Below are 23612 nucleotides of genomic sequence, written 5' to 3' on the forward strand. Positions count from 1 at the left end.
TCAGTCAATTGGCTATCTGGGCTGGCTTTCCGGTAATGTGAAGTCATGGTTGGTGGTCCTGTACTGTGAGTCATTTACTGGCGGGAGGTTACAGCTGTCCGTGATGCTAGAGGCGGGACTTCGAAGCAGCTCATTATTTCCCTATGGAATGTTAAGCAGTAGGCAACGGTGCCGTTCAACAGCTTTTCAGATACTACGATTCAACATGTTATTAATTTTTTACACACTCTTGTTATGCCTTTTACGGGGTAAGTAATTGATAAGTGCTTGGATGTGTTAATGGAGGCTGTGAACAAAACTTTTATAAAGCTGTGGTATGACCCGTTTAGTAATAATGAAATGCATATAGTAATTGGTATGAGTGAAATGCCGATCATGTATCGTTATAAGCACTGTTTGTTGAGCACGTCTGAATATTTGTTTTTGTAGGTCCACTAGTTAGTAGCACACGGAATCAGGAATATGATTTAGTGAGGCCATATAGACTACGTATTCGCGTCAGAAGAAACATTTTCACAAAACAGGTGCACATTTTTTAATTATAATGAAAAAATTGAATCACAAAAAATAATTTAGATCCGAGAGACCATTAAAGTAAACATCGCTTTTTTTAGGTGTATCCTGATGAAATACGATATGCATTAACCATTGATGGAAGTAACCACACTATCCATCTGGAAAGAAATAGGTAAATCCGCATCTTACATGTTTCAAGTTCAACCCAATGCATTTATACATTAGGCTAACTACGAAAGTAATGTTTACTAGAGTGTTTCACACAGGAATCTTATTAGTAAGGATTATGTTGAAACATATTATTCAGAAGACGGAAGAAGGATGACAACATCACCAAATTCCGAGGTAAAACGTAACTTACTCAATGTTGTCCATAACAAGGTAACTCCCATGACAAAACGTAACCATTTTATTTACTTTATTAGGACCACTGCTATTATCATGGTCACATACAAGGTGTTGAGGATTCATCTGTAAATGTTGGAATCTGTGCAGGCATTAGGTATGTAAAGAACTGCTTTTCAACTTTTTGTATCTGGGCCCTTCTGCTTTTTAAAACGTCTTGATAGTTGTGTTTATGTGTTGCATTCATGCAATACACCTATAGGCCCTGTTTCCCAGACAGGGATTAAGTTTTGTCCTAAAGTGAGAGATTTTTTTAAAATGAAGATCTTCATTGAAGGAGTTTTTAATCTAGGACTAGGCTTAATCCATGCCTGGGAAACTAGGCCTGAGTAGTCAGTCAGCTGTCTATAATCTTAGAATGGTACAAGTTTGCACCATAAGAAGGAGGTGTGTGTGTTAATGATGAGTTCATATCCAGTATTTTCTTCTTTCTCCAGTGGCTCTGTGAGACTGAGGCAGCAGGTCTACCTGATCGAACCACTGGAACATAGCGCCGATGGCGATCATGCCCTTTATAAACAAGAGCACCTCCAAACCAACAGCAGCAGCTGTGGCCTCATTAACAGCACCACGTTCTATGACCATGACCACAATGACCCTAACCTCAACCCTAACTATACCCACTATGACCATGACCAGACTCCCAGAGTCGCTGGCCTCTTTAAATCCAGACTATGGGTATGCAGATCAATAAATTGTCAGACCAAAAAATTTCAGACTAATGCCTTGCAGTATATTGTATATGATGGTTTGTTCTGTTTCATTTGTTTTAGAAAAAACAATCTATCCTCAGCCAATTATCTGGAGAATCTCCGAGAATTATCGAGTTGTACTTAGTGGTTGACAACGCAGAGGTAAAATTATGAATATTAACAAGTTTTTGTCACTCACCAATAAACATTTTGTTGAGGTTTAATTTTCATATTGTTGGCCTGTTATTGCTGTTTTTCAGTACAAACTATATGGAGATCAAACAACAGCTCGAATGATGGCAATAGTTAATCATGTTGACAAGGTATTCTTTCAATCCTTATTTTGATGATACCCACTACTATTTCAGATGTGCTGTTAGATAATAAGGTTTCTCGATCCAGAAGTAACTGTCTTTCTGGGGTTCCAGTTATATCGGTCACTGAACATTCGGGTCATGCTGGTGGGCCTGGAGATTTGGAGTAACAAGGACCTTATAGATATCGACAGAGACTCTGACAAGACCCTTGATAGATTCATTTTGTGGCGAAAGAAGGATCTTCTGAAGAGGGTGAAGCATGACAACACACAGTTAGTGACGTGAGTCCTTCGTTTGTGTGTGTTTTTGTCATCGTCACTGATAATATAAATTGTAAAAAAAAAAAAATCACAAGGTTTTTGGACAAGAAGGACTTAATTACAATGATGGGCCACATTCTTTTCTTTTTCAACAGTGGCATCGATTTTCAAGGTGTTACTGTTGGGTTGGCAAATGTATTCACTATGTGCACTGAAAGCTCGGCTGGTATCAATCAGGTAATTATGAAGTCCAAGCCCATAGTAAAAGATAGCATTTTATGATATTTGTTTAACATTAAAATTCAAAATATGAATTCATCCCTATAGGACCATCAAAAGAATTACATGGGTCTGGCCTCCACCATTGCTCATGAGATAGGACACAATCTTGGCATGTTTCATGATTCCAAAATTTGCAGTTGTGGAATATCCACTTACTGTGTAATGGCAGAAAACTTAAGTAGGTAATTAACATCTCAAAAACGTCTCTTAAACTCACATTTTTACTTTAACTCAAACCCAAAAAAGAAATATGTTTTATGTCAGTGGTACCCGATCTTCATAATCTTTCCTTTCAGCTCCAGCTACCCAGATACCTTTAGTAGTTGTAGTCAGGAGAAGCTTAGAGACTTCCTGGAAAGAGCCCAGCCACGTTGCTTGTTGGAAAGACCCACTTCTGACAAAGTATTCATGGGTGCTTCATGTGGCAATGCCTATCTGGATCATGGAGAGGAGTGTGACTGTGGAACCGTGGAGGTTAGCAATACAGACTAATCCAAATGCTGACTGTCGTGTCTGGCTCTCCTACATATTCTCACAACCTCATTTAGAGACTGCATTTTGTTGCATTGGGAGTTATGAGAATTTAGCTTTAATTTGGAAAGGGTTAAAGTACATATTAAATGAACAACAAGTCTATTTTTCTTTTTGAATGAAATGCCTTCTGAACTGTCCAAACTGAACCACCTTCTGTAGGAATGTAAGAACCCTTGCTGTGATGCTGCAACCTGTCGCCTCACAAGGGGAAGCCTCTGTGCCCATGGAACGTGCTGCGAGGACTGCCAGGTGCACACAAGGGGCTAGTCACTTGTACCATGAAAATAGCAGGAGGACAATAGAACGAGGGCATAAAGAGCAGGATTAAGCCACCGTGACCAAATGGGACTGTAATTACAGGAAATTATGACACAAACTGATATCTGTGAATTTCCATGTTATTTTCACATCCTTCCTTAAAATGACAGTTAAGAAACTCAGAGGCCATATATTAACCAAAATATGATTCATCTGCTGTATATGACCAAGGCCTTCTTTATAATATTTACTGAAGTCCTTGTCTCGCCATGTCTCCATGAAACGCACAGCTCAAACAGGCAGCCAGTGTGTGCAGGCCATCTGCCAGCGAGTGTGATCTCGCAGAGTACTGCACAGGAATATCAGAGCATTGTCCCGGAGATGACTTTCAGATGAATGGGACACCCTGTGACTACGGCCAGGGCTATTGCTATGACGGCCAGTGTCCGACGCATCAGCAACACTGTCGGAGACTGTTTGGACAAGGTACCTTTCCACTCCTCTGGAATCATAGACAGATGCAGCCTATTCTTGTCACTGTGCATGTTGCAGCCTGCTGGTTGAGTACCTCATGCAAGTCAAACGCCAATTATCGACTTTTTTGGGGTATTTTTTATCTGTAGCGGCTACAGTTGCAGATGATTTCTGCTTTGCCCTAAACAGCGAAGGCAAGGAAGGTGCCAACTGTGGAAAGAGCGAACAAGGTTCCTACAAGGGTTGTGCTAGACAGTAAGTCTAACCCAGGAAGTCTCTTTACTTCCTCCTAAAGCCATGTTACATTCTCCTTAAGGCCATGTTATATTCTTCTTAAGGCCATGATATACTTTTCTTAAGGCCACGTTATATTCTGCTTAAGGCCATGTTATATTCTTCTCATATAGTTTAACCACAGACCACAATTTGAAATTAGGTGGCATCATTTCGTTTAAGTAATGAAAAAACTAGTTCAAGTGTATCTTATGTATTTTTCCCTCTAGGAATCAGAAATGTGGATATTTGTTTTGTGCCTCTAATGAAGATTCCATCACAGGGAGAAAAAAAGTCTTTACATTCCCTTCAAAGGGTCAGTGCTTAGTGGCAATTGATGAAGACAAAACCAGAAACCTTGATATGGTGCCAACAGGAACTAAATGTGGACCTAATAAGGTATGACTGTTAGGGACTGTTACTGGGCACAATGCATATTATACATAGCCTAGTATGTGTTTTCTCAGTCTGAAGTATGAAATGGAATTCCTTGTGGTTCCTCAGGTTTGCTATGAAAATAAATGCCTTGATATCTCAGTATATGGCATGAATGAGCAATGTTCAAAAAAGTGCAACAACAATGGGGTAAGAACAGTAAACGAGTTGAAAGATGTGCAACAGTTTTTCAATTTTGCACAGATTTTACACGTATATTGTTGCACCAAATAATGACACCGTCCTCAACCAGGTCTGTGACCATAAGAAACAATGCCACTGCCACCCTGGTTGGGCTCCTCCCCTCTGTCAAGTCAAATACTCCAACCTCCCTCAAGGTAAGTCTTAACAAATGTCTTGGTTCCGTTATGACTTGCAACACTGTAAACTACATACTTGAAAATAAGTTGACCCTCCATATACAGTCTCTGTTTGCTCTGATCTTCTGCAGGCCAGGGTGTAGTGATAGCAGGGATCTTAACAGCAGCTCTCCTGTTGCTGATAACTCTGGTTGTTGGAGGATGGATGTTTGGCAAAAAGTATAAGAGAGGCATCATCTTCAAAAGGTTTGTCTCAGCATCCAATCCGAGGATGTTGTTCTTTAAAGGTGTTGTGCTGTGTATACTTACAAACGTGGTTCTTTGCATTATTTTATGCAGCAGTTTTTTATTTTTATTTTACTCAATCCTTAAGTCCTTAAAATCACGAGGTTGAACTTAACTTCAGTTGTCTTTGCAGAAAGATGCGCACATCCACAGGGCTGCTAAACCCCACAGCTAAGGATGGGCCTGTCAATGGCAGACCTCTCAATAAACCTCTAATCAGTCTACCTACCTTTCTGGGGTCATCTGCCACACAAGCCTGTAAACCTCAGGTTGTCATGGTGCCACCCACCCACCCTCCTCCACAGGTACGCTTTCATCATAGTTCACTGCAGGCCACAATTTGAAGAACAACCTGTACCTATAAATATTGTAATACATACTCTGTGTTGCATGTGGGAGGCTGCATTTATCAATTACAGTTTGCATTCTGTTCAGACCTGTCATAGGTTACAAGTGCAATGTTTCAAACAAAGAATTGGAAAAGTCAACACCAAGTTCATAACATTTTTATTTTTACAGCCACCAAAGAAACTGCAAGGAGAGCATACTCCAACTCATACAGACACAGTAAGCTTTGTCCTTGATTCATTACTATGCTAGTCTGCTGAAATGTTGAGCAATCAAACAATCTAACTTTATCCAACAACTTTTTTACAGACTCAATGTCTTCCTACATCTAAACTTTTGTTACCCCTGAATAGCATGCTGGTGAGTCACTTAGCCATTACACAAATACAGCAGTCTCCTCGCCTGTTCTAAATAGAGTACAACAAGGTATTTCAACTTGAACTTAACCATACAAACCTGCAGGTATAACACTGTATAAACCCATGTATATAATAAATGTAATGTATATTTTATACAGTATATTGCAAGCAAGCCAAGTCCTCCTCCACTGCCTCCAATGAAGCCTTGTGGTCCTCCACTGCCTCCAGTGAAGCCTTGTGGTCCTCCACTGCCTTTAGTAAAAGCTCGTCCTCCAACATGTTATTGATATTCAGTTGACACTTTGAAGGTACTAACATATTTTCATCCTCCTTTTAAGTGACTACTGTGTCTTTCTCTGAACATACTGCATGGTTACATGGTAACTTTTACCGAAGAATAAAAATGGTTCTGTGTCTCAGCAGGCTTCTGGAGGGAGGACACAAGGATAACATGGTGATTCATGGAACAAAGGATGGTTCATGTTACACTCTAGTAGATCCTGGATGACGTTTGCTATAAGTCATGTCTTGAAAATGTCCTTGATGACCCTGGATGAGGATGTCTCACAATCTGCATCTTAAATACAGTAGAAAGGGTTTTTTCAGAAAGTTTGGTAAATTTGTCGTGTACTGTTCAAAAATAATTTGGGTACTATATACATGGAAAATGTTACAGGTTAAGGACATGTATTAGTTACGTTATTACATTTTTGATGTTGGTTTGACCAAAGCCAAGTGCCTTATTTAAGAGAATGTATTTATTGCAAGTTCATTCTTGAAACCTGTATACAATTCAACTAAGGGGTACTTAGCTCAAATGTAGAACTGCACTGCTCTCTACATTTTCTTATTTTTGTATCTTTTCATCATTGAATGCGTCCTTGTTTTGGTTACCCTGAGCCCACATCTTACATTAGTTTCAAATCATCTAAATTGCTTAAACTGTCGCTGCCAAGATGCCTTGAGGCTGATGTTGTTGAGATACCGAAACAGTTACTGTGGTCATGGGGTAGATTGAAGATCATGTTTTGAGGTGATGTTGTTGTTGAAAACTGTAATGTTTCTACTAATCCTCTAATGCAAATAAATTGGAGGCATTGATGGAACTGCATTTCAAATGTACTGATCAGAGTAAAGATGTAGACAGATCAAGGGTCCCCCATCCCAGGCTTTTGGCCCTTCCTTGGCAGTCATGTGCACGACAATAAGGAAAGTGGTTGGAAAGCAAAACATGAGTCAGTGGTGTGCTCAGTGGAGACTCAGTAATCAGTCATCTGGGACAGCCAGGAAGGAAAGCTAAGATACAGAACTGAGGTGGTTTACGACAAGGTGGCAAGACTCCTCAGTGAGCTGTGATGATTCACTCTGATTCACAATATTTAAACCACACCTGGTTTTAACAGTAAGAGGTAGTTGAACAGGATAACTGAGTCATGGCTAATTCACAGCAGGATTGTTCATTTGGATACAATGAAGATTAGTTTCCTCCAGGATCACAATGACTCTTATTGAGAGACTTGTTGCTCTTGTTGGTTAGTTGTAACTGATCTAAAATTATTGTACTCGCTGTGAAATATTTTACTGTTGCTTGCTTTTCTACAGGTACACTCTTGCACTTTTTGAGGTTCATGTTGTTTAATTGTAACTTGTTTAACTACATGCTCTTATGGTTCTTCCCTTTGGCACTTATTTGGTGTTTCACAATGTATGCTTCATGTTTTGGCTACCCGCAATGTTTGGGGCTATCTCCTTATTATCAGTGACCTATGCACTTTTGTAAAGCTCTCTCTTGGAAGTTGCTTTGGATAAAAGCGTCTGCTAAATGAATAAATGGTAGATAACTTTCTGTCCGGTGCCTGTTTTTAAGAATTATTCCCAGCCTAAATACTTTAATGATTTCTGCAGTCGTAGCACCTGCTATCGTAGATTTAGTCACAGAAACAAAGACATATGGGTCATAGTGACCGGATAAGTGGAATGCCAGTAATGAAATTAGCATTGGTAAATCCCTTTGAATCACTGACTCGATAGTGCTTTCTAACCTCATTTATATAACAGCCTCTTTCTATTCACAATGTTGACCAGCTGGTCATGCCCTGTGTTACTATATCATTTATAATACATTGGATCATGATTATTTCCATTTGTCTAAGTCAAGATATCAGTACAATACTATTGTAAGCCCCAAAATAATAGGCCTGCATTTCGTTGAACAAAAATGTAAGTAAGTGAAAAACAGATATGTAATAATTGGTTTCAAGAGAGCACAATGTGCAGTGATTATCATGTCATGAACAGGGCAAAGCATATACTGTTAATGATCAAAGCATACTGTAGCTACTATAACAAAACAGAAATAGAAGGAAAGTATTGAGAAATGAAAATCCATGCCAAAGCTTTTATTTTAATACAGATATTTCTACATTACAATGGCTTAAAACGAACTATTCAAAGACAGCATTAAAGCATCGGACGTAAGCACACATTAAAGTGATGAAGTTGACATTTTTATGTTACTTTTAAATAAAAAAAATAGATTTCCATTGCACTTGAACATCATAAATACAGTATACAGTCTGAATACATCTCTCTGGAGTAAAGCAACCATTCATCTTTGTCGCATTTCTGGGTCGTAACTCCAGTACATTCCATTACCATGTCCTAGCAAACATTTCCATACTATGTGCATTCAGGAAATAATGAGGAAACAATGTGCCCAAACACGATAGCAAAGAAAGAAAGAAAGAAGTATATTACTTATTCAGTAAGAAAAAAAGATTGACAATCTACTGTATTGACAATTGATGGAAAGCCTCATTTGCCACGAGTACGATGTTTCTGCCTGTAACACTTAAAATTCAGAATTCGTTTTATATATGGTCAAAATCTTTTAAGATGTGTATACTAAAATATATGAACTTGAATGAACACATTTGACATCTTGTTCAATGATTGCAACTGGGCTATAAAACGTATAACCTCATGGATGTGATTCTAGCAGGGTTTCTTGTTATACAGGATACATGGGAGTATCAAAGTGCTGTTGCTTGATTGTAACTTCCTGATCTCCTACATCATTTCCTGTGTTGTTGATGTTATGTGTCACAAGCAATGCGACATGATAAAACAGGATGGCAATGTGCATGCATGAAAAAATTTCTCAACAAAGACAACAATTAAATCCTGGCCTCAAACACTTTGTTGGAACTGGATGCTACAATGTGCTTGGTTTTGCAATAATAGTGGTACGAGATAAGATGACATTATGACATTTTATGGGTGACAAAGGAAAATGTGAACACTTGCAATGTACACGAAACATATGTACATGACACATTGACAATGTGCAGATCATGTTTTTTTGTCATATAAAAACAAGGCTATGCTGTATAATCCAATGTTCCACCATGTTAGAAAATGGAGGGGAAGAACACCACAGACCATGTGTGAATTCATCTGCCTTTGTTCCAACCATAAAAGTGAATCACCAACAAACAACGATGACTCCATTTGTCGACGACATTTGGTCCTTAGTGTTACTTAGAGAGCAGGCAGGAACGAGCCGGACAGAGCTTGGTCTGAAGATGCTTACACATTCTGTTTCTTTGCTTTCACAGACAAAGACTCATATTTTGTCCAGCTCCAGTCTTGGGCCTACAACAGAGAAGCCAAAAAACCCAAGACATTACATGCGTAACAAAGGTCAAATGGATATTCAGGACAGTAACAAACAAAAGAGGTTTTGTGGGTTCAGATTTTACAGTCTGAGCCTTCCAACAAGACAACAGACACCAGTAATGTTTTCTAGTGGATGAACTTAGATCTAACTCACTCAAAATTACCCTGGAGTGTCAATTAATTCAATAGAAAGACAGATGCCTCTATTCACTCCTCTGAATTGTCAATTAAAGAAAACCCAGTGCAGCAACTAATCACTGATCTTAATAGCGCAATGCTTATAAGTATGAAAAAATTACACCCTGGCTGCATTTAAGCAAAACATCTATCAGAGACAGGGAAGCAATTGCTTTTCTCTCAGTTGCTGAAAAGCCACTCACCACCATGCTTCTAGACTGCTCATCAGCTGCTTCCTGCATCAGGCTGGTCAGCTGACCCAGTAACTTCTGGTTCTCCTGGAGCAGCCTCGGGGCGGCGTCTCTGCCAGAGGGAACACATCACAGTATGTCGAACCTCCCACTGACAGAAGCACCATTATCCACCCACGTCCTCATTTCTCTATTGACTCTACCTGTCGTTGGGTCCAGGTAAGGAGGTGAGAGGATGGGGGGCGCTAACTGGCTGGGCGGACTGGGACCACTGGGATACTTGGAGGGGGTTAGACGTCTCTGGGCTGGCCGCCATTGAGTTCCGCGTGGAATTCTGTGCCTGTTTAAATATTAGTTTGTTAGGCAATGATGCAAGTGACGATTTCATTGTCTAGAAATGTTCTTGTTTCAGCAGTTGGCTACTTACACAGGCGATCTTCAGTAAGTGCCAGAACTCTCTCTGTCTCTTGACCTGCATCTGCATCACCGTATTGTCAGCCTCCTTGATGTTCTCAAGGGACTTCTCAATCCTCGGGAACAGGTCAATGATTTTCTGTTTGCTGAGTAGTATCTTGCTGTGGGAGAAATAGCCCAGACACAGCCTCAGAAAAGGGCAGACAGTCAGATGTGAATCACACAGGTCACCAAGAAGAATAGCTGGTACCTGAGATGTGTGTATAGGTCCCTCAGAACTTTGTCCTGGTTCTGAACGGTCTTCACGATGGCTTTCACCATCTCAGAGCTGTCACTGCTGACATCTGGCTCAGGCACTGGGGGTAAGGACGGAACAGACCATCATGTACTTGGAACAGTTTGTTATCAACAAAAGGTCGCTCTGTTTCCAAAATAACATCTTCTAAAACGCCTCTTACTTCTGCATTTCATTTTCAGCTGTTTGTAGAGCTCAATGGCCTTTTCCTCTCTGCAACGACAGGAAACAACCATCAGATGTTTACCATTTCACAACAAATTCAAGAGACGGTTTTCAATGAGGATCCATCCACTCCCACTTGGGTTTTTGGCCGTCACACAAGAAGAGCTTTCAAGTCTCTCAGCAGAAAAAGTCATCAGCATGTCATCCCTGACTTGGCCCAAACACTCACTGCTGCTCCATCACGTCTCCTTGGCGACGGGCATAAGGACTCCTCTGCAGTTCAACGATCTCTGAGTGGAGGGACATGATCTCCTCATCCAAGTGGCTCACTTCTGCCACCTAGAGGACAAGCAATACACATTCAGGCTTCACAATCATGCTCTAAGTTGGGAGACAGTTGTTATTTTTGTTGGTCAAAATCTGCTCCCATTTCAATATAAAATGTATTGAATCAATTAGAAACGTAACCAGGTTCCCACTATTAGTGAGGGCAGTACCTGTGTAAATGCAGCTGCCTTCTCCTCATTTTCCTGCCAGGCCTTTAACATTTTCTCAGAGGCTGAGGGAACGAAAAACGTAATGCCCAAATTGAGGAACATCTTCTTGTACTCACATGAAATTCCTTTAGTGGCCAGTTAGCTTTACTCACATATCCCATAGTGCATCTGGTCACTGTACTTCTCCAGATCATACTGGATGCTGCTCTTGAAGAAGTCCAGCTTGGCCTTCAGCTGTTGGGAGAAGGCAAACATGCCGTTCTTGCACTTGGTCAGGTTTGTGTTGTAGCGCAGAAGACTCAGCCTGGAGCAGGAGACACAATGAGAGCAAAGATTTTCAGTCCTTGTGCCCCAGAACATTATTTCTGCATTTACTGAATTTATTTATGGATTGGTTTTGGCAAAGGTCGTCTGTACTCATAACTGGCACTTACGCTCACTTTACAAAAAGAAACAAAGAGATTGCTGATAAAAAAGTTTTATCATGTAGTTATGGACCAATAGCTAATGAGAATTCTTCAGTTTGGGACTTTTTAAATTTTATTTGAAGGATTTCTGCTCTTCATATAAACTCACATGGCAGCCCTCTGTCCCTGGAACAGTCTACTGTAGTCCTCCTTCAAGCCACAGACGTAGCTCACCGCCTCCCCCCACACCTTCCTCAACACAACCAGGGGCAGCTGTGTCTTGGCGTCTCTCACTGCAGAGTCAGACAGGAAAACATCTTGAAAGAGAACTTCACAATGAGACCATGTGTGATACCAGTGAGACTGTCAGGCCAAATACTGTCCTTGGGCCAAATAGTGTCCTACCTGACGTCACAATGCCGTTCCGAAGCAAGGAAGCATTCGTCGCTATGCCGACCTTAAATTCCTGAGATATCTACGCGTGCTAGCAAGAAACTGTCATGGTTGCTATACTGGTTACTAGGTAGGAAGTTTTGTATTTAGGCTTATTTAAACTAGTTTATTCTACTCTACTATTTAAAGTTCTCTCGTTCGACATTCCTGAGACAGCAACGCGCGCAGGTAGAATACTATACGTGTTGCCTTCCCGGTCTGTTAAAATTGATGCTAAATTAGTTATTTTTTTGACGAAAACAACTAACTAGCTAGCACCAGCTTTCAAACGAGTTAAAACTTTAAATAGTAGAGTAGAATAACTGGTTTAAATAAGCCTGAATACAAAACTTCCTACCTAGTAACCAGTATAGCAACCATGACAGTTTCCTGCTAGCACGCGTAGATATCTCAGGAATTTGAAGTCGGCATAGCGACGAATGCTTCCTTGCTTCGGAACGGCATTGTGACGTCAGGTAGGACAGTATTTGGCCCTAGGACAGTATTTGGCCTGACAAGACCAGAGAAAGAACAAAGCCCGTTCAAGAGAGCCGTGGTTCCAAGCAGTACGCACCGATCGTGTTCACTTTATCTGGCAGGTGTCTGGCACTGAAAGGACCCGAGTACTTGATGAGGCTCTTGTCAAAAAGGTAGACGATGTAACTGTCCCAGCCTCTCTGTAACAACAAAAAAACAGAAAGATTACATTTTGGATAAGTAGTAAACGTTAGCACCGTCAGAACTGGAACACAACCTACCATGACAGGACATGGTAAATGGAGACAAAGGACTCTTACCACTCCATCTAGAACACACTGGGCGGCCGGCTTCCTGGGGTCCAGTGACACCCCTGTCTCCTGCAGCAGCTCCTGGTGAACCAGCTCGATCTTGGTCTCAGCCTCAATACGCTTCTGTAGGCTGTGGAGACTCTCGTCTGGGGCCAGCTGGAAGGAGTGGACCTGGGCCGTGGTCATGTTAAGTATATGGACAACCTGTGAGAGAAAGATGGAGAGATGGGAGAGAAGAAAAAAAGTGTGCATGGATGACATCGTAAGCCTGCGAGACAAAGTAGTCTGTAAGCCATCACAACAAAGAAACTACTAGCTCTGATTATAACCAACATGCTCATGAAGCTCATGAATATTCTGACCAACCTTCATGCTCAATATCTGTTCCAGCACTTCAAAGCACTGGGGTTTGGTGTTGTCGGGGTGGATCCTGCCTCCTCGCTGGACTGGGTCCCATTTCAGCATCAACTGCAGTAGCCCCTCCATTGGTTCCAGCAGAGTCCTGCAGAGGTGTAACATTCATTTAGTTCCCCAGGAGGTGTAACATTCATTTAGTTCCCCATCAATAAAATTATTAAATCATGTATTTTACATGCACGCAGTTTAGTCAGCAACTGTTCTTTAGGTTGTGATACTTCTTAAAGAATTCAATGATTGGTAGATCATATGCACCTGCTGAGATTGTTTGGGTAAGGTAGATGTGTCGAGAATCGGACCTCCCCGTTCAACTCTTCCACAGCCATTATATCTTTTGGACCTTTGTTCCGTACTTTGCTGGCCCTGTTGACAGAAATACAGATCACAAATGTGATCTTTATAGGAGATATAGTTCTACCTCAATGTTGTTTCACTCTTATTCCTAGGGCACTTCCACTTACCACTGGACTGGCTGAAGGTTGTGAAGGAAGGGCCGGAAACCACAACTGCATTCAAATACCATCGTACCAAAACTCCAGTAGTCCACAGTCACAGTGTAAGCCTTGTTCTCAAACAGCTCGGGAGCCTGAGGAAGAGAGAGTTCAACTCTTACAGCATTCTTTGATAGACAACAGTTACTATAGTTACTATATTGCAAGGCCATTTCAATTCATCCCCAGGTATCAATATGAAAGTATGAGTGCAAGTACGCTGACATCTGTGTAAGGGGGTCTAACTGCTTACCAGGTACTGGAGTGTGCCTACAAAGGATGTACAGAGACTTCCTTGGTCCAAGTCTTTTGCATACCCCAGGTCAATGATTTTGTGGACCAACTAAAACAATAAAGACAACAGGAACATTTGTAAGATAATCAAGTCATTCCCAAATATGACCAAATCCAGTGAACAGGCTCGGTCTGTGTTACGTAGGTTACCTTTCCATTGATTTCCTGAAGAACTATGTTTTCTGGTTTAAGGTCTCTGTGTATGATCTTGTTTTCGTGTAAATACTGGATACCCGATCCTGCAAGACAAAAACATCTCAGAAACCATAGCTGAGCAAATGAGATCCAACTCATGAAGCGTTAGAACTGAACCCACCAACATCATTGAGTAGAGAGATCACTTCACTCTCTTTAAGTCCACAGCAATTTTCAGGTTTGCTCAGCATCTGGTAAATCAAATCAATACACAAATTGAATACCAAATTCCAATGAATATGTCTATGATCAGACCCCAGATTGTCTTGCTCAAGCTCCTGACCTTTCGCAGGTCTCCTTTGGAGCAGTACTCCATAGCCAGTAATGGGAGATCGTTTAAGGCTATGTGCTTCATCTCCTCTGGCACATCTCTGGCCGTCACAACGTTGAGATGGCTCATCCTGAATGTGGGAGAGGTCAAAGAAGGAAACGAGATTGCTCTCAACTCCCAAGTAAACAGGACACGTGGGAATGATTGTTTACCAAACCAAATAGTACAAAAGCATACTTTTTCATGATCTGAATCTCTCTGCTCCATCTGTCTTTATTTCTTGCCGTCAATTCCAGACGACACATTTTCACTACTAATTTGTCAGTTGTTTCCTTTGGAATGTGGAAGAAGAAGGGGGGGAATAAATGGTTACTCCATAGATTACCTTATAGCAATCAAGCCACAGCTGGAAATCATTCTGGCATTGCCAGTATAAAAGGTTTGCATTTGATATTAACATATATCATCATCAAGTATATCCCACAAAGTTTGTGAATAACAGACGCAGACACAATACGTAAAAACGTTTGTTATTTACATATTATGATCCTGAAAGAACTTCAACTATAACCAAAGGCATATTGCTGATAAACTAAACTGCAACATATTGCTTCACTCAACACATCTCAGGGTCATGTTGTAAATTTAAGGATTGTAACTCTTCATTTTTTGGCTACATAGACTTTGAGTGAAAATACATAACTTACATAGTGCTGGTAGAGATATACATGGGCAAAACCACCCATGCCTATTCTCTCTTTAAACTCCCAGTCTCCACAGTTCTGATTCTGTCTGAAAGGAGGCTTCTCCATTGTGCACTGTAAATACAGGAGTTAATATAATAGATTCTATTATATTCTAAGAAATGGCGTTGCTCAATACTGAAAATGAAAGTGTAATTGATAGTGGATTGTTACATTATTGACGGTGCTCTAAATGTGAATAATTCCAGTAACTGGCACCAAACTGATTGAATACACTACATAAAGATTCTGGCAAGCTAGCAACAGATAAAATATATACAGTATATCCACTGTCCAGCTTTTTTCACACATATGTGTTAAGCTAATATGCAAAGAAATAGAAATTTGCTTCAATAACCTGTGTATGCCATGTCAGTTGACATTTTTAAGTCGAATCTCAGTTGTAAACAAACAGATCAACTGAGACCTAGCTAGGCTAGGTAGCACTAGCTAAATACTGTCGTGGTTAGCTATACAGTACCCAGCTAGTGCTAGCTTAGCCAAGCTAGCGTGTAGTCTAACTACTAGCTATGACAGCTAAAGCAGCAAAATGTAGATTACGTTATCGTTTACTCAAAACATTTTCAGGCAATAATTTGAATCAATGAAATTCTGTACCTCACTTTGATCATTTAAGTCAGAATCATCGGCCGTGTTCACACGAAGATAAAGGATCTAGACTCGGCTCACTCAATGCACCTTGACAGGAATGTGTACTTTCCTCGATATGACGTCACCCCACAAAAAAAGAAAAAAAAAACGGGCTATGTTTGCCAGCAGAAACGTTTATGTATGTTTTAGACACGTTTAATATGTTCCTTACGCTAATTGAATGTAAAACGGTTGTTATTTTTTGTTGTTGAAATTCTTACAACGCACTTTATCCCTGTCACGCCTACTTTCCATTATTAGTCATTTCGTTCAAAAATCCCCAAGGGTATTGACCAAGAATCTATTGGTTTTGGAAGTGCCTGCATTTCGTTTTTCTAAAACAGACTGTGGCGTCTTGTGCAAACGCGTAAGCACTCCTATTAGGTGGCTCGTTTTTTTGTGTTAATTTTGAAATTTTACCAAAACAATAAATACACTGTGACAAGTCACCTTTTGAAACACTTTTATTTTTCCTCTATGCCTCCCAAAAAGAAAAGCTCATATACAAACAATGTATCCAAACAGAGGTGAGTTTTACTGGTTGTTGACACATAGAGCTAAAATGAAATGTGTCTCATATGCAGCAGTCTCAGAACGCTGTATCCCCTACTGTACTGTACGTCACAGTTTTGAGTGATCTGCTGGCATGGGTTCCATAACACATCAGCATTAAAAACAGCCTTTACCACAACACAACTTCCTTCATTCAGATTGATCATAAAAAAAGTAAAATAATAATATGGTCATGACCCAAAGACAAATATTGATCTACTTATTAAACCTTTCATTAATTACTAAACATAATATAAAGGAAAGCAGACCATATATATCATGCTTATATACATGTCACATTCAGAAGTGCTGGCTGGGAATGGGTTGAACACAACACTTAATGGCTTTCTTTTTAGCATCACAGAGCTACTACAAGGGACCCAGCGGTTTCCATGCAAACCAGTGCCATGGAGATCCTGCAGCTGTTTTGTGATGTCAGAGGGGGTGTGTAGGTGGCAGGGATGCGTGTGTGGAGCTTTCCAGGGCCCCCTTATCACATGACGCACACTCATAGACCTGCCGTGCCTCTCTCTTCCACGTGGTTGGTGACCAGGATATAGGACATGCAGTGCATGGACCCCAGTTATGAAGAGATAGATATTTTAACGTTCATCGACTCCTTTAATTTGAAAAATGTCCAATGTTTCTCTTTGCTTTAAGGGATCTCGCTGTCTTACCTTCAAGTCCCAACATCTCTCAGGAGAACACAGGGGGCATTCTTGGAGAGCACCCCTTGTACAGTTTGGCCATATTATGTCAACAGTGTCAAATACTATTCAATAAATACAAGTATCAAGCAATAGAGTAACAGAATCACAGCCGTAACATCAAGTTACATAACAATCCAAGATTTGTCATCAGTTTATAGGAACAATATACATAAACATTTAACTGATGGAGGCAGCTGTCCAAATGATTGATTTGGAAAAGTGGTAACATTAGAATGACTGATGCTAAAGACAGAGAAAATGAATGAAGAGTAAAAGGGAGAGTAGTATCAAGTTGGCAGAGGATTAGGGAGATTTGATTGAGGGAAGGGATAGAGGAAGTATGAGAGGAAAAAAAAGAAATAGAAAGAGATAGAAAAGACAAAATGCAAGTATACCATGCTAGTTAGAAATGATGTACAATTATCTGTTCTAAATTGTACAAAAGACAAACATTGAGATAACGACAGGTGACAGACAGACACAGCTGGATATGTTAGGCTCCTACTTCACATATTATATAAATGTGTGAGAATATCCTCCTCATCCCACATTCTCTGAATAGGCTTCTCAGAACAACAAGTCAGTCTGGTCACAGCATGCATACAATGACATTCATGTACCCCACAGCTTGATGGACATGATGTCACACACACACACACATTTGTTCAGCATAGTTTGAGTGGATATTGACGATTTGTTAGCTCAGCATGAATGCTTTGTTAGAGAGAAAAGCCCACTCAAAGGATGTACTGAGTAGGATAGGAGTCGAAGGTGCAGTATTCTGTCTAAATCAACTGGATGTCCTTAGCTCTCTCTGCTGGTACATTGCTGGCATTACAGCTGATCTGGTTACCAGGGGTGACAGCTGATCAGGTTACCAGGGGCGTCCCATAATAGTTTGACATTCTGAAGGCATGTCATGATTAAATCATATTCATGTATCTTAATTGTTTATATCTATACCTATAGCAAATTGTTCCCCACACCCTGTGTTTTACAGTACAACAGCAAAATAACACAAATCTCTAAATATTAAATAAACCCACTGGGGTGAAGAATGATCAACTATTCCTACTTGACTAAGTGATTTTGATACTGGTCTTTCCCACAATAGATTGAATGTCTCACTGAGCAATCAAAGCCTTCAGAACTGTTAAATACAAGGAATGTCAACTTTATATTCTTAATATATGCATGTTCATGATAATCTTTTGAATATACTGTAAACTACATTTAATGTATAATACAATATTAGCACATAATATGTAGCAGGTTACTAAAAGACACATCCCATATGTTTACAATGAACATATTTCTTTATATTCTTAATATTATACTTTTTGACATACAGTATATAACATTGCACAAGAGGAGCATGAGTGTTGTAAAGTACTGTAAAAAATACTGAAAAACAAGAACATTCAGGGTCTGCCTGGTGAGTGTTAAAACAGATCTTATAAACGAGTGCCTGTAGTTATACGCAGAGATTACATGGGGGTGAGGGCGTGTGGGGGTCGGGGCACCAGCATGACAAAAAAAGACTACACGAACCAAAAAAACTTGCCGCTGTTATTTCTTCCATAGAAGAAAAAATGTTCAAACTTAGCTGTGCTGGATGCAAGCATGCGGATCACTTGAGAAAACAACAATCAGGCAAGAAGAAAGAACGGAAGCTCATCGCAAGACAGAAAAGCTTAAGCAAGAGGAGGCTCAGAAAAACAACTGTTGAGGAAGGGCTAACAAGACGATGTTCCTTTTCCTGCGAAGGCGGTGCAGTAGTGTTTCGGCTCACGTCTGAGTATCGTGTCAGCCTGAATAAAAGACCCTCCTTCTCCTCCAACCACCCAGTTAGTAAAGAAAGGAGAGAAACTCTTTGAGAAAAGAGAAGCAGAGAGATGGCAGAGTGTGAGTCTGCTTGACCTCTCTCACCCCTGCCTTTCCCTGGGCTGAGATGCATTAGGGCTGTTACTAAACTTGCAGTGCTGATCCACATGTGTAACACTCTATAGACTGGCCAAATTCACCACAGGCAATTTTTTTGCCATCTTCATCCTCATTGAGCAAATTTCAGGAGCTTCAAATAGCCATACAGTCAGGCTCCCTAATGTAATGTGGATAACAACTTTATGATGAGGCAAATAAGAGAACTGCAATGCAATAACACTAGGATGTACTTTATGTTACTGTACTAATACAGTGTTTCGCTTTACCCAGTTTGGCGGTAGTGTGACTGAAATCAAATGAACAGTCATCTGAGACTTAAGATTTCAAATGTGTAAACATGTTTGGTCCCAAATCAGAGTAAAAGGTCAAGAAAAAAGTGGGAGTGGTTCGTAGGAGAGGTACCCTGAAGGAAGAAAAGGAAAGGATGCTGGATGCATGTCCCTGTATGGCGCCCGCTTCTTCAGAGAACCTGGCATTTCTCACAGTACGCTACTGTACTCAGCGAGGCTTCTCTCAAACACCTCATCTCTCAAGCACTGTGACCTCTCCCCTGCTCCTCTCTCTCTCTCTCCTCCCACCCACTCCTAACACCCATGCTGGCATTTGCCAGTGATCACGCCAGGCACAGGATCTGCGCCTCCCTTATTGGTCAAGGAGACCAGGGTGCCGGGTTAGGCGGCCACAGGGTGTGGTTACACCCCTCACTCATTCCCCCCTCGAGCTCGGCTCCAAACCCCCCTGGATCTCAAATAAAAACCTATGCAGGGAGACAGCCTGCAGCTGGCCGCGCCGCTCCTGACACCCCCGCATCCTCTCACTTCTTGACGGCCTGACGGTAGCTGTGTCTCTGGCCCTCAGTGCGCTTGCTGCTTGCCTTGCCGTTGCCCCCATCCTTGGTACTGCTGGCCTGGCTGGTGTGGCTGGTGTGGCTGGTGTGGCTGGCGTGGCTGGCCTGGGTCACCTGGCTGGCCTGGCTGCTGTCCTGCAGCGTGGGGCTGGAATGGGCACGCTGAAGACTGTTGTCCTCCAGGATCTGAGACTCAAACACAGACAAATCCTCTTCCCCACAGCGGATCTTAGCCCGCAGTAGCATGGCGTAGGTTCCGTAGCGTGTTTTCTACAGATGGGAGAGAGACGGTGGGAAAATAGAGGGGTGAAAATTGGGAGAGAGTGGGAGAGACAGAGGTAGAGAAATAAATGAGGGATAATAAAAAAGGCAGGAAAGAAAAAGAAAGATGAGAAAAACGAATGAGAGAGCAGCAGCGCTATAGTACATAATTACTTGACGCTTCACTGATTTCACATTTATTTCTTTTCATAGCAGCAGGCCAGTGGCTTTCAGTTCACCTCAAACTCCAGATACTCGTCCCTCTGGCGGTGCTCCTCCAGCTCACGCCCTTTGACCTTGCGGTCGGGGGGGTACGAACGTAACTCAGCCAGCTCGGTGGAAATAGCACGGAACCTAGCCTCGTGTGATTGGACCTGCTCCTCCTATAAGCACAGAATTAGGGTCACTCGAAACAACCAACATGGAGCAATTAATGACACGATGCCCAGTTATCTCTGCTGTTTGTAGTGCAGTGTGAAGCGGGGAGGTACCTGAGACATCTTGGAGGTGCCTCCTGGTAGCAACGGCCGACTGAACTTTTTCTGAGAGCCAATGGCTGCTGGGAAGGGTGGTGAGGAGAACATGGCCGCCACCGTGTTAATACGAGTGATCCAAGACTGCATCTGCTCAGCGTTTCTGTGAGGCACAAAGCATACATTTGTAGAATCTAAGATTCACCCGACGCACGGGCCTTGACCAACGTACATGTAAAGATTCCCAACGGCTCATTATCTCGTCCAAATAGCAAAGTAAGACTTCAAAAGAGATAATCATCAGAGCAGCTCAATGAGAAATGTGGCTTTGCTTTTCACAAAGAAATAATTTAACGGCCAATTAAAACACAACAAAAAAGCTGTTATCCACTAACAGGCCCATTAAAGACCCCTGAGAGTAATCAGACTGAGTCAGGCAGCCTTGCCCAAAGTCCCTGGATAAAGAAGAAGAAAGACAGGGAGAAAGAAAGACAAAGAGACAAAGAAAGAGATAGGAAGAGAGGGAGAGAGAGCAGGAAAGTAAGTGATGGAGAAAGGGAGAGAGAAAGGGAGAGAGCGAGAGACTGAAACATAGAAAAAGAGAGAAGGGGAAGGTACAGAATCTGGGACAAATGCAAGCTGCAATTGGAGCAGAGCTGGTCCTCCTGGGGGACTGAAACTGTGGCCACTCGTGCTGCATCCTGGATTTACAGGCCTCTAGCTTCCTTCAAACACATACATTTTACCACATGCACACACACAACTGCCATCACATGCATTGAGATGGTGTTGTAGCCTTGTGATTGGCTGAAGAGAGAGAGAGAGAGCAAGAGACTGGCCAGGTATTGCGATTGGTCAAAAAAAGGAAAAGAGGGAAAGGTGACCTTGCAAAGTCAAGATCAAGCCAGGTTTGATGTCTGCAGGAACATTGAGCCACAGCAAGGGATTGGTCTTTGGTCTTTAAGAAGAGTGAAATGAGAGAGAAGACTTACGGTGCCTGGAAGAGATAGACCCTCCAGTCTGCAGTGCGCAGGTAGAATACGTTGGGCCTCTTGCTGTAGTCAGATGCCCTCATGGCCAGAGAGTGGTGGATGGACACAGCGTTTTTCAAGTCTTCATCAGACAACTGTTTGTCTGGTCGGTACTCTCCCTGAAAATGCGTGAAACAATAAAAAATGAAATAACGTCCTGCTGATCATAACCTACCTAATCCAGTTCATTTTACAGACGTGCATTTTTCTACCACATATCAACTCAACGCAAATAAAAGGGGCTTCTTTACGGATGACATGACCGTTGAACCAGAGAGCACAGCCGTGTGTCTCCATGGGAACTTCCCTGGGCGGGTCTTTGTTCCTGAGTTAGCAGAACCCAGGACCAAGAGGCTGGCAGGACGGCCAGGACCACTGGTCCATATGGGCCGTCTGCACAGTGCCAGGGTCTGAAGGCTCCACATGCTCTGTCTCTGGGACTGGTTGTTACATCATCTCATTCCACCCAATCAGACGACATAAACAGGATGTGAAAGCTTGTCCAAGCTTTGGTGCTGCTATTTGGCTGCCCAGATTGTGAAACTTTGTAAGTTCTGTGCCCATTAAATATTGTAATGCTATAAAGTTTACACAGCATTCTGTTATCCTCATTGACCTTGTCTAAGCGGAGGTTCATTAGCAAACTGACTCACCTTCTGCAGGTAGAGAATGAGACCCTTCAGGATGGCATAGAAGGTCTTCCATCCCCTCTTACCTCGCGGTGCTGTAATGGGGAGAAAAGTGTGAACAACAAAAAAACTGTGTCCCTATGCTACAGGTTACTTTCAATGGTTCGTGTGAGGTAAAGGACATGTCATTCGTAGGTAGAGTAAAGGCGATTTGGTACGTACTTCGCTTGCCATCTGAGTCAGCATGAACCTTGCGGACCAGGAAGCCGTTCTTGTAGAGCAGGGTACCAGGGGGCTGGGCCATGTCCACCAGGGGCTTCCCTTCACTGCCCACCCGCTTCATGGCTCTGGCGGCGGAATCTGTCACCAGAGTGTCCCCCAACTCTGAGAATGACTTCCGCAGCTCCTCCTCGTCGCTATGGAGAGCAAAGAAAACGCAGGTACAAATGTATTAGGCCTCATTTACATCGCATCAACATTCATCTACTGGAATCTCACTCCATCCATTCTTAACTGCCGGAGAAAAGCAATTGAAATGGCATTTCAGCACAAGTCCATCTTTACACTGTGATATGCTGTTTTATTACTATTTTAGACATTCTAACACATAAATAACAAAGCAGTTTTGTTCTATCAACGGGAAACATGAGTGAATGAAAGTCGTTCCCCAAAGCCTTAAGTGTGTGGGTTTCCTCCCTCTGCCTCTGCCTCTGCCTCTGCCTCTGCCTCTGCCTCTGCCTCTGCCTCTGCCTCTGCCTCTGCCTCTGCCTCTGCCTCTGCCTCTGCCTCTCTCCCTCTCCCTCTCTCCCTCTCCCTCTCCCTCTCCCTCTCCCTCTCCCTCTCCCTCTCCCTCTCCCTCTCCCCCTCCCCCTCCCTCTTCCCTCTTCCCCTCCCTCTCTCCCTCTCTCCCTCTCCTTCTCTCCCTCTCTCTTTGTGATTTCCCTCTGTTCTCCTGAGAAGCAGTCCACCCTCCTTGATCACAAAGAGCCACAGCAGGAGTGCGACACTATCGATCTTGTTGCAGCTTTGAGGTGAAAAGCGGGGGCATCCTTGCCACTGGGGACTGTTCCTTCTCAGAAATGAATTGCAGACGTGTCAGTGTTTTTCACTTTGGCATGCCCATTGCTCGTGGCAACCACTTTGGACATGAAAAGCCAGCTAAAGCCACTAGGTAATCTATATTACATTTGTAACTTTCCTATCCTGTCAATGCATAGTACAGCCAAGTAAAAAGCTATTGATTGTAACCCCAATTAATTTTCAGTGTTTTGCTACAATTCAATGAGTGTGGGTTAGGAGAG

At 42.0% G+C, this 23612-nt stretch overlaps 3 protein-coding genes across 4 annotated transcripts in view; 1 reads left to right on the plus strand and 2 right to left on the minus strand.

The window, feature by feature from the left end:
* Window positions 1-95: 95 nt before the first annotated feature.
* On the plus strand, window positions 96-7300 carry adam8b (ADAM metallopeptidase domain 8b). Of its 2 annotated transcripts, none has more exons than XM_047032742.1 (24): window positions 96-248; window positions 430-524; window positions 615-688; window positions 783-861; window positions 942-1018; window positions 1359-1599; window positions 1695-1775; window positions 1874-1936; window positions 2042-2211; window positions 2346-2427; window positions 2518-2654; window positions 2769-2946; window positions 3166-3255; window positions 3555-3750; window positions 3888-3993; window positions 4242-4410; window positions 4516-4596; window positions 4700-4784; window positions 4898-5012; window positions 5185-5356; window positions 5571-5618; window positions 5709-5759; window positions 5917-6066; window positions 6179-7300. In XM_047032742.1, exons 1-23 carry the CDS (start codon window positions 104-106, stop codon window positions 6043-6045), a joined length of 2664 nt encoding a protein of 887 aa, XP_046888698.1. In that variant the 5' UTR covers window positions 96-103; the 3' UTR covers window positions 6046-6066; window positions 6179-7300. The 2 variants fall into 2 exon arrangements, with proteins under 2 accessions (XP_046888698.1, XP_046888699.1); XM_047032743.1 differs by having other exon boundaries at window positions 6182-7300.
* An 841-nt stretch (window positions 7301-8141) lies between these two features.
* chuk (component of inhibitor of nuclear factor kappa B kinase complex) lies at window positions 8142-15974 on the minus strand. Its single transcript, XM_047032637.1, has 22 exons — window positions 15832-15974; window positions 15178-15288; window positions 14708-14802; window positions 14483-14600; window positions 14321-14390; window positions 14155-14243; window positions 13964-14053; window positions 13681-13805; window positions 13475-13582; window positions 13169-13304; window positions 12812-13006; window positions 12589-12691; window positions 11752-11875; window positions 11328-11479; window positions 11176-11237; window positions 10908-11017; window positions 10677-10726; window positions 10469-10574; window positions 10232-10379; window positions 10008-10144; window positions 9817-9916; window positions 8142-9412 (listed from the first exon to the last, which is right to left on the minus strand). The coding sequence occupies exons 2-22, from the start codon at window positions 15280-15282 to the stop codon at window positions 9347-9349; spliced, it is 2289 nt and encodes a 762-aa protein (XP_046888593.1). The 5' UTR covers window positions 15283-15288; window positions 15832-15974; the 3' UTR covers window positions 8142-9346.
* Window positions 15975-16310: 336 nt separating this feature from the next.
* Window positions 16311-23612, minus strand: part of LOC124475233 — a 35706-nt gene continuing 28404 nt past the window's right edge. Inside the window, exons 13-18 of the mRNA XM_047031652.1 lie at window positions 22534-22727; window positions 22336-22406; window positions 21644-21801; window positions 20670-20814; window positions 20418-20561; window positions 16311-20187 (exon numbers count right to left, since the gene is read on the minus strand). Coding sequence (XP_046887608.1) covers window positions 19885-20187; window positions 20418-20561; window positions 20670-20814; window positions 21644-21801; window positions 22336-22406; window positions 22534-22727 — 1015 coding nt within the window. The 3' untranslated portion in view covers window positions 16311-19884. The remainder of the gene's footprint in view (window positions 20188-20417; window positions 20562-20669; window positions 20815-21643; window positions 21802-22335; window positions 22407-22533; window positions 22728-23612) is intronic.

This window comes from Hypomesus transpacificus, chromosome 13, assembly GCF_021917145.1.
Source record: "Hypomesus transpacificus isolate Combined female chromosome 13, fHypTra1, whole genome shotgun sequence".
NCBI lineage: Eukaryota > Metazoa > Chordata > Actinopteri > Osmeriformes > Osmeridae > Hypomesus > Hypomesus transpacificus.

Bases quoted from the DNA above. Each gene is read 5' to 3' on its own strand.
- chuk (XM_047032637.1), bottom strand. From the start codon at position 15,282: ATGGAGAAGCCTCCTTTCAGACAGAATCAGAACTGTGGAGACTGGGAG. The intron at 13,305-13,474 runs GTGCATATGATC...ACACCTCTGCAG, and splicing joins TACCCAAACAATCTCAGCAG to GACTCTGCTGGAACCAATGG. The intron at 10,575-10,676 runs GTAAGAGGCGTT...CCTTACCCCCAG, and splicing joins GCTGAAAATGAAATGCAGAA to TGCCTGAGCCAGATGTCAGC.
- adam8b (XM_047032742.1), top strand. From the start codon at position 104: ATGCTAGAGGCGGGACTTCGAAGCAGCTCATTATTTCCCTATGGAATG. The intron at 525-614 runs GTGCACATTTTT...CGCTTTTTTTAG, and splicing joins GAAACATTTTCACAAAACAG to GTGTATCCTGATGAAATACG. The intron at 2,947-3,165 runs GTTAGCAATACA...CACCTTCTGTAG, and splicing joins GTGACTGTGGAACCGTGGAG to GAATGTAAGAACCCTTGCTG.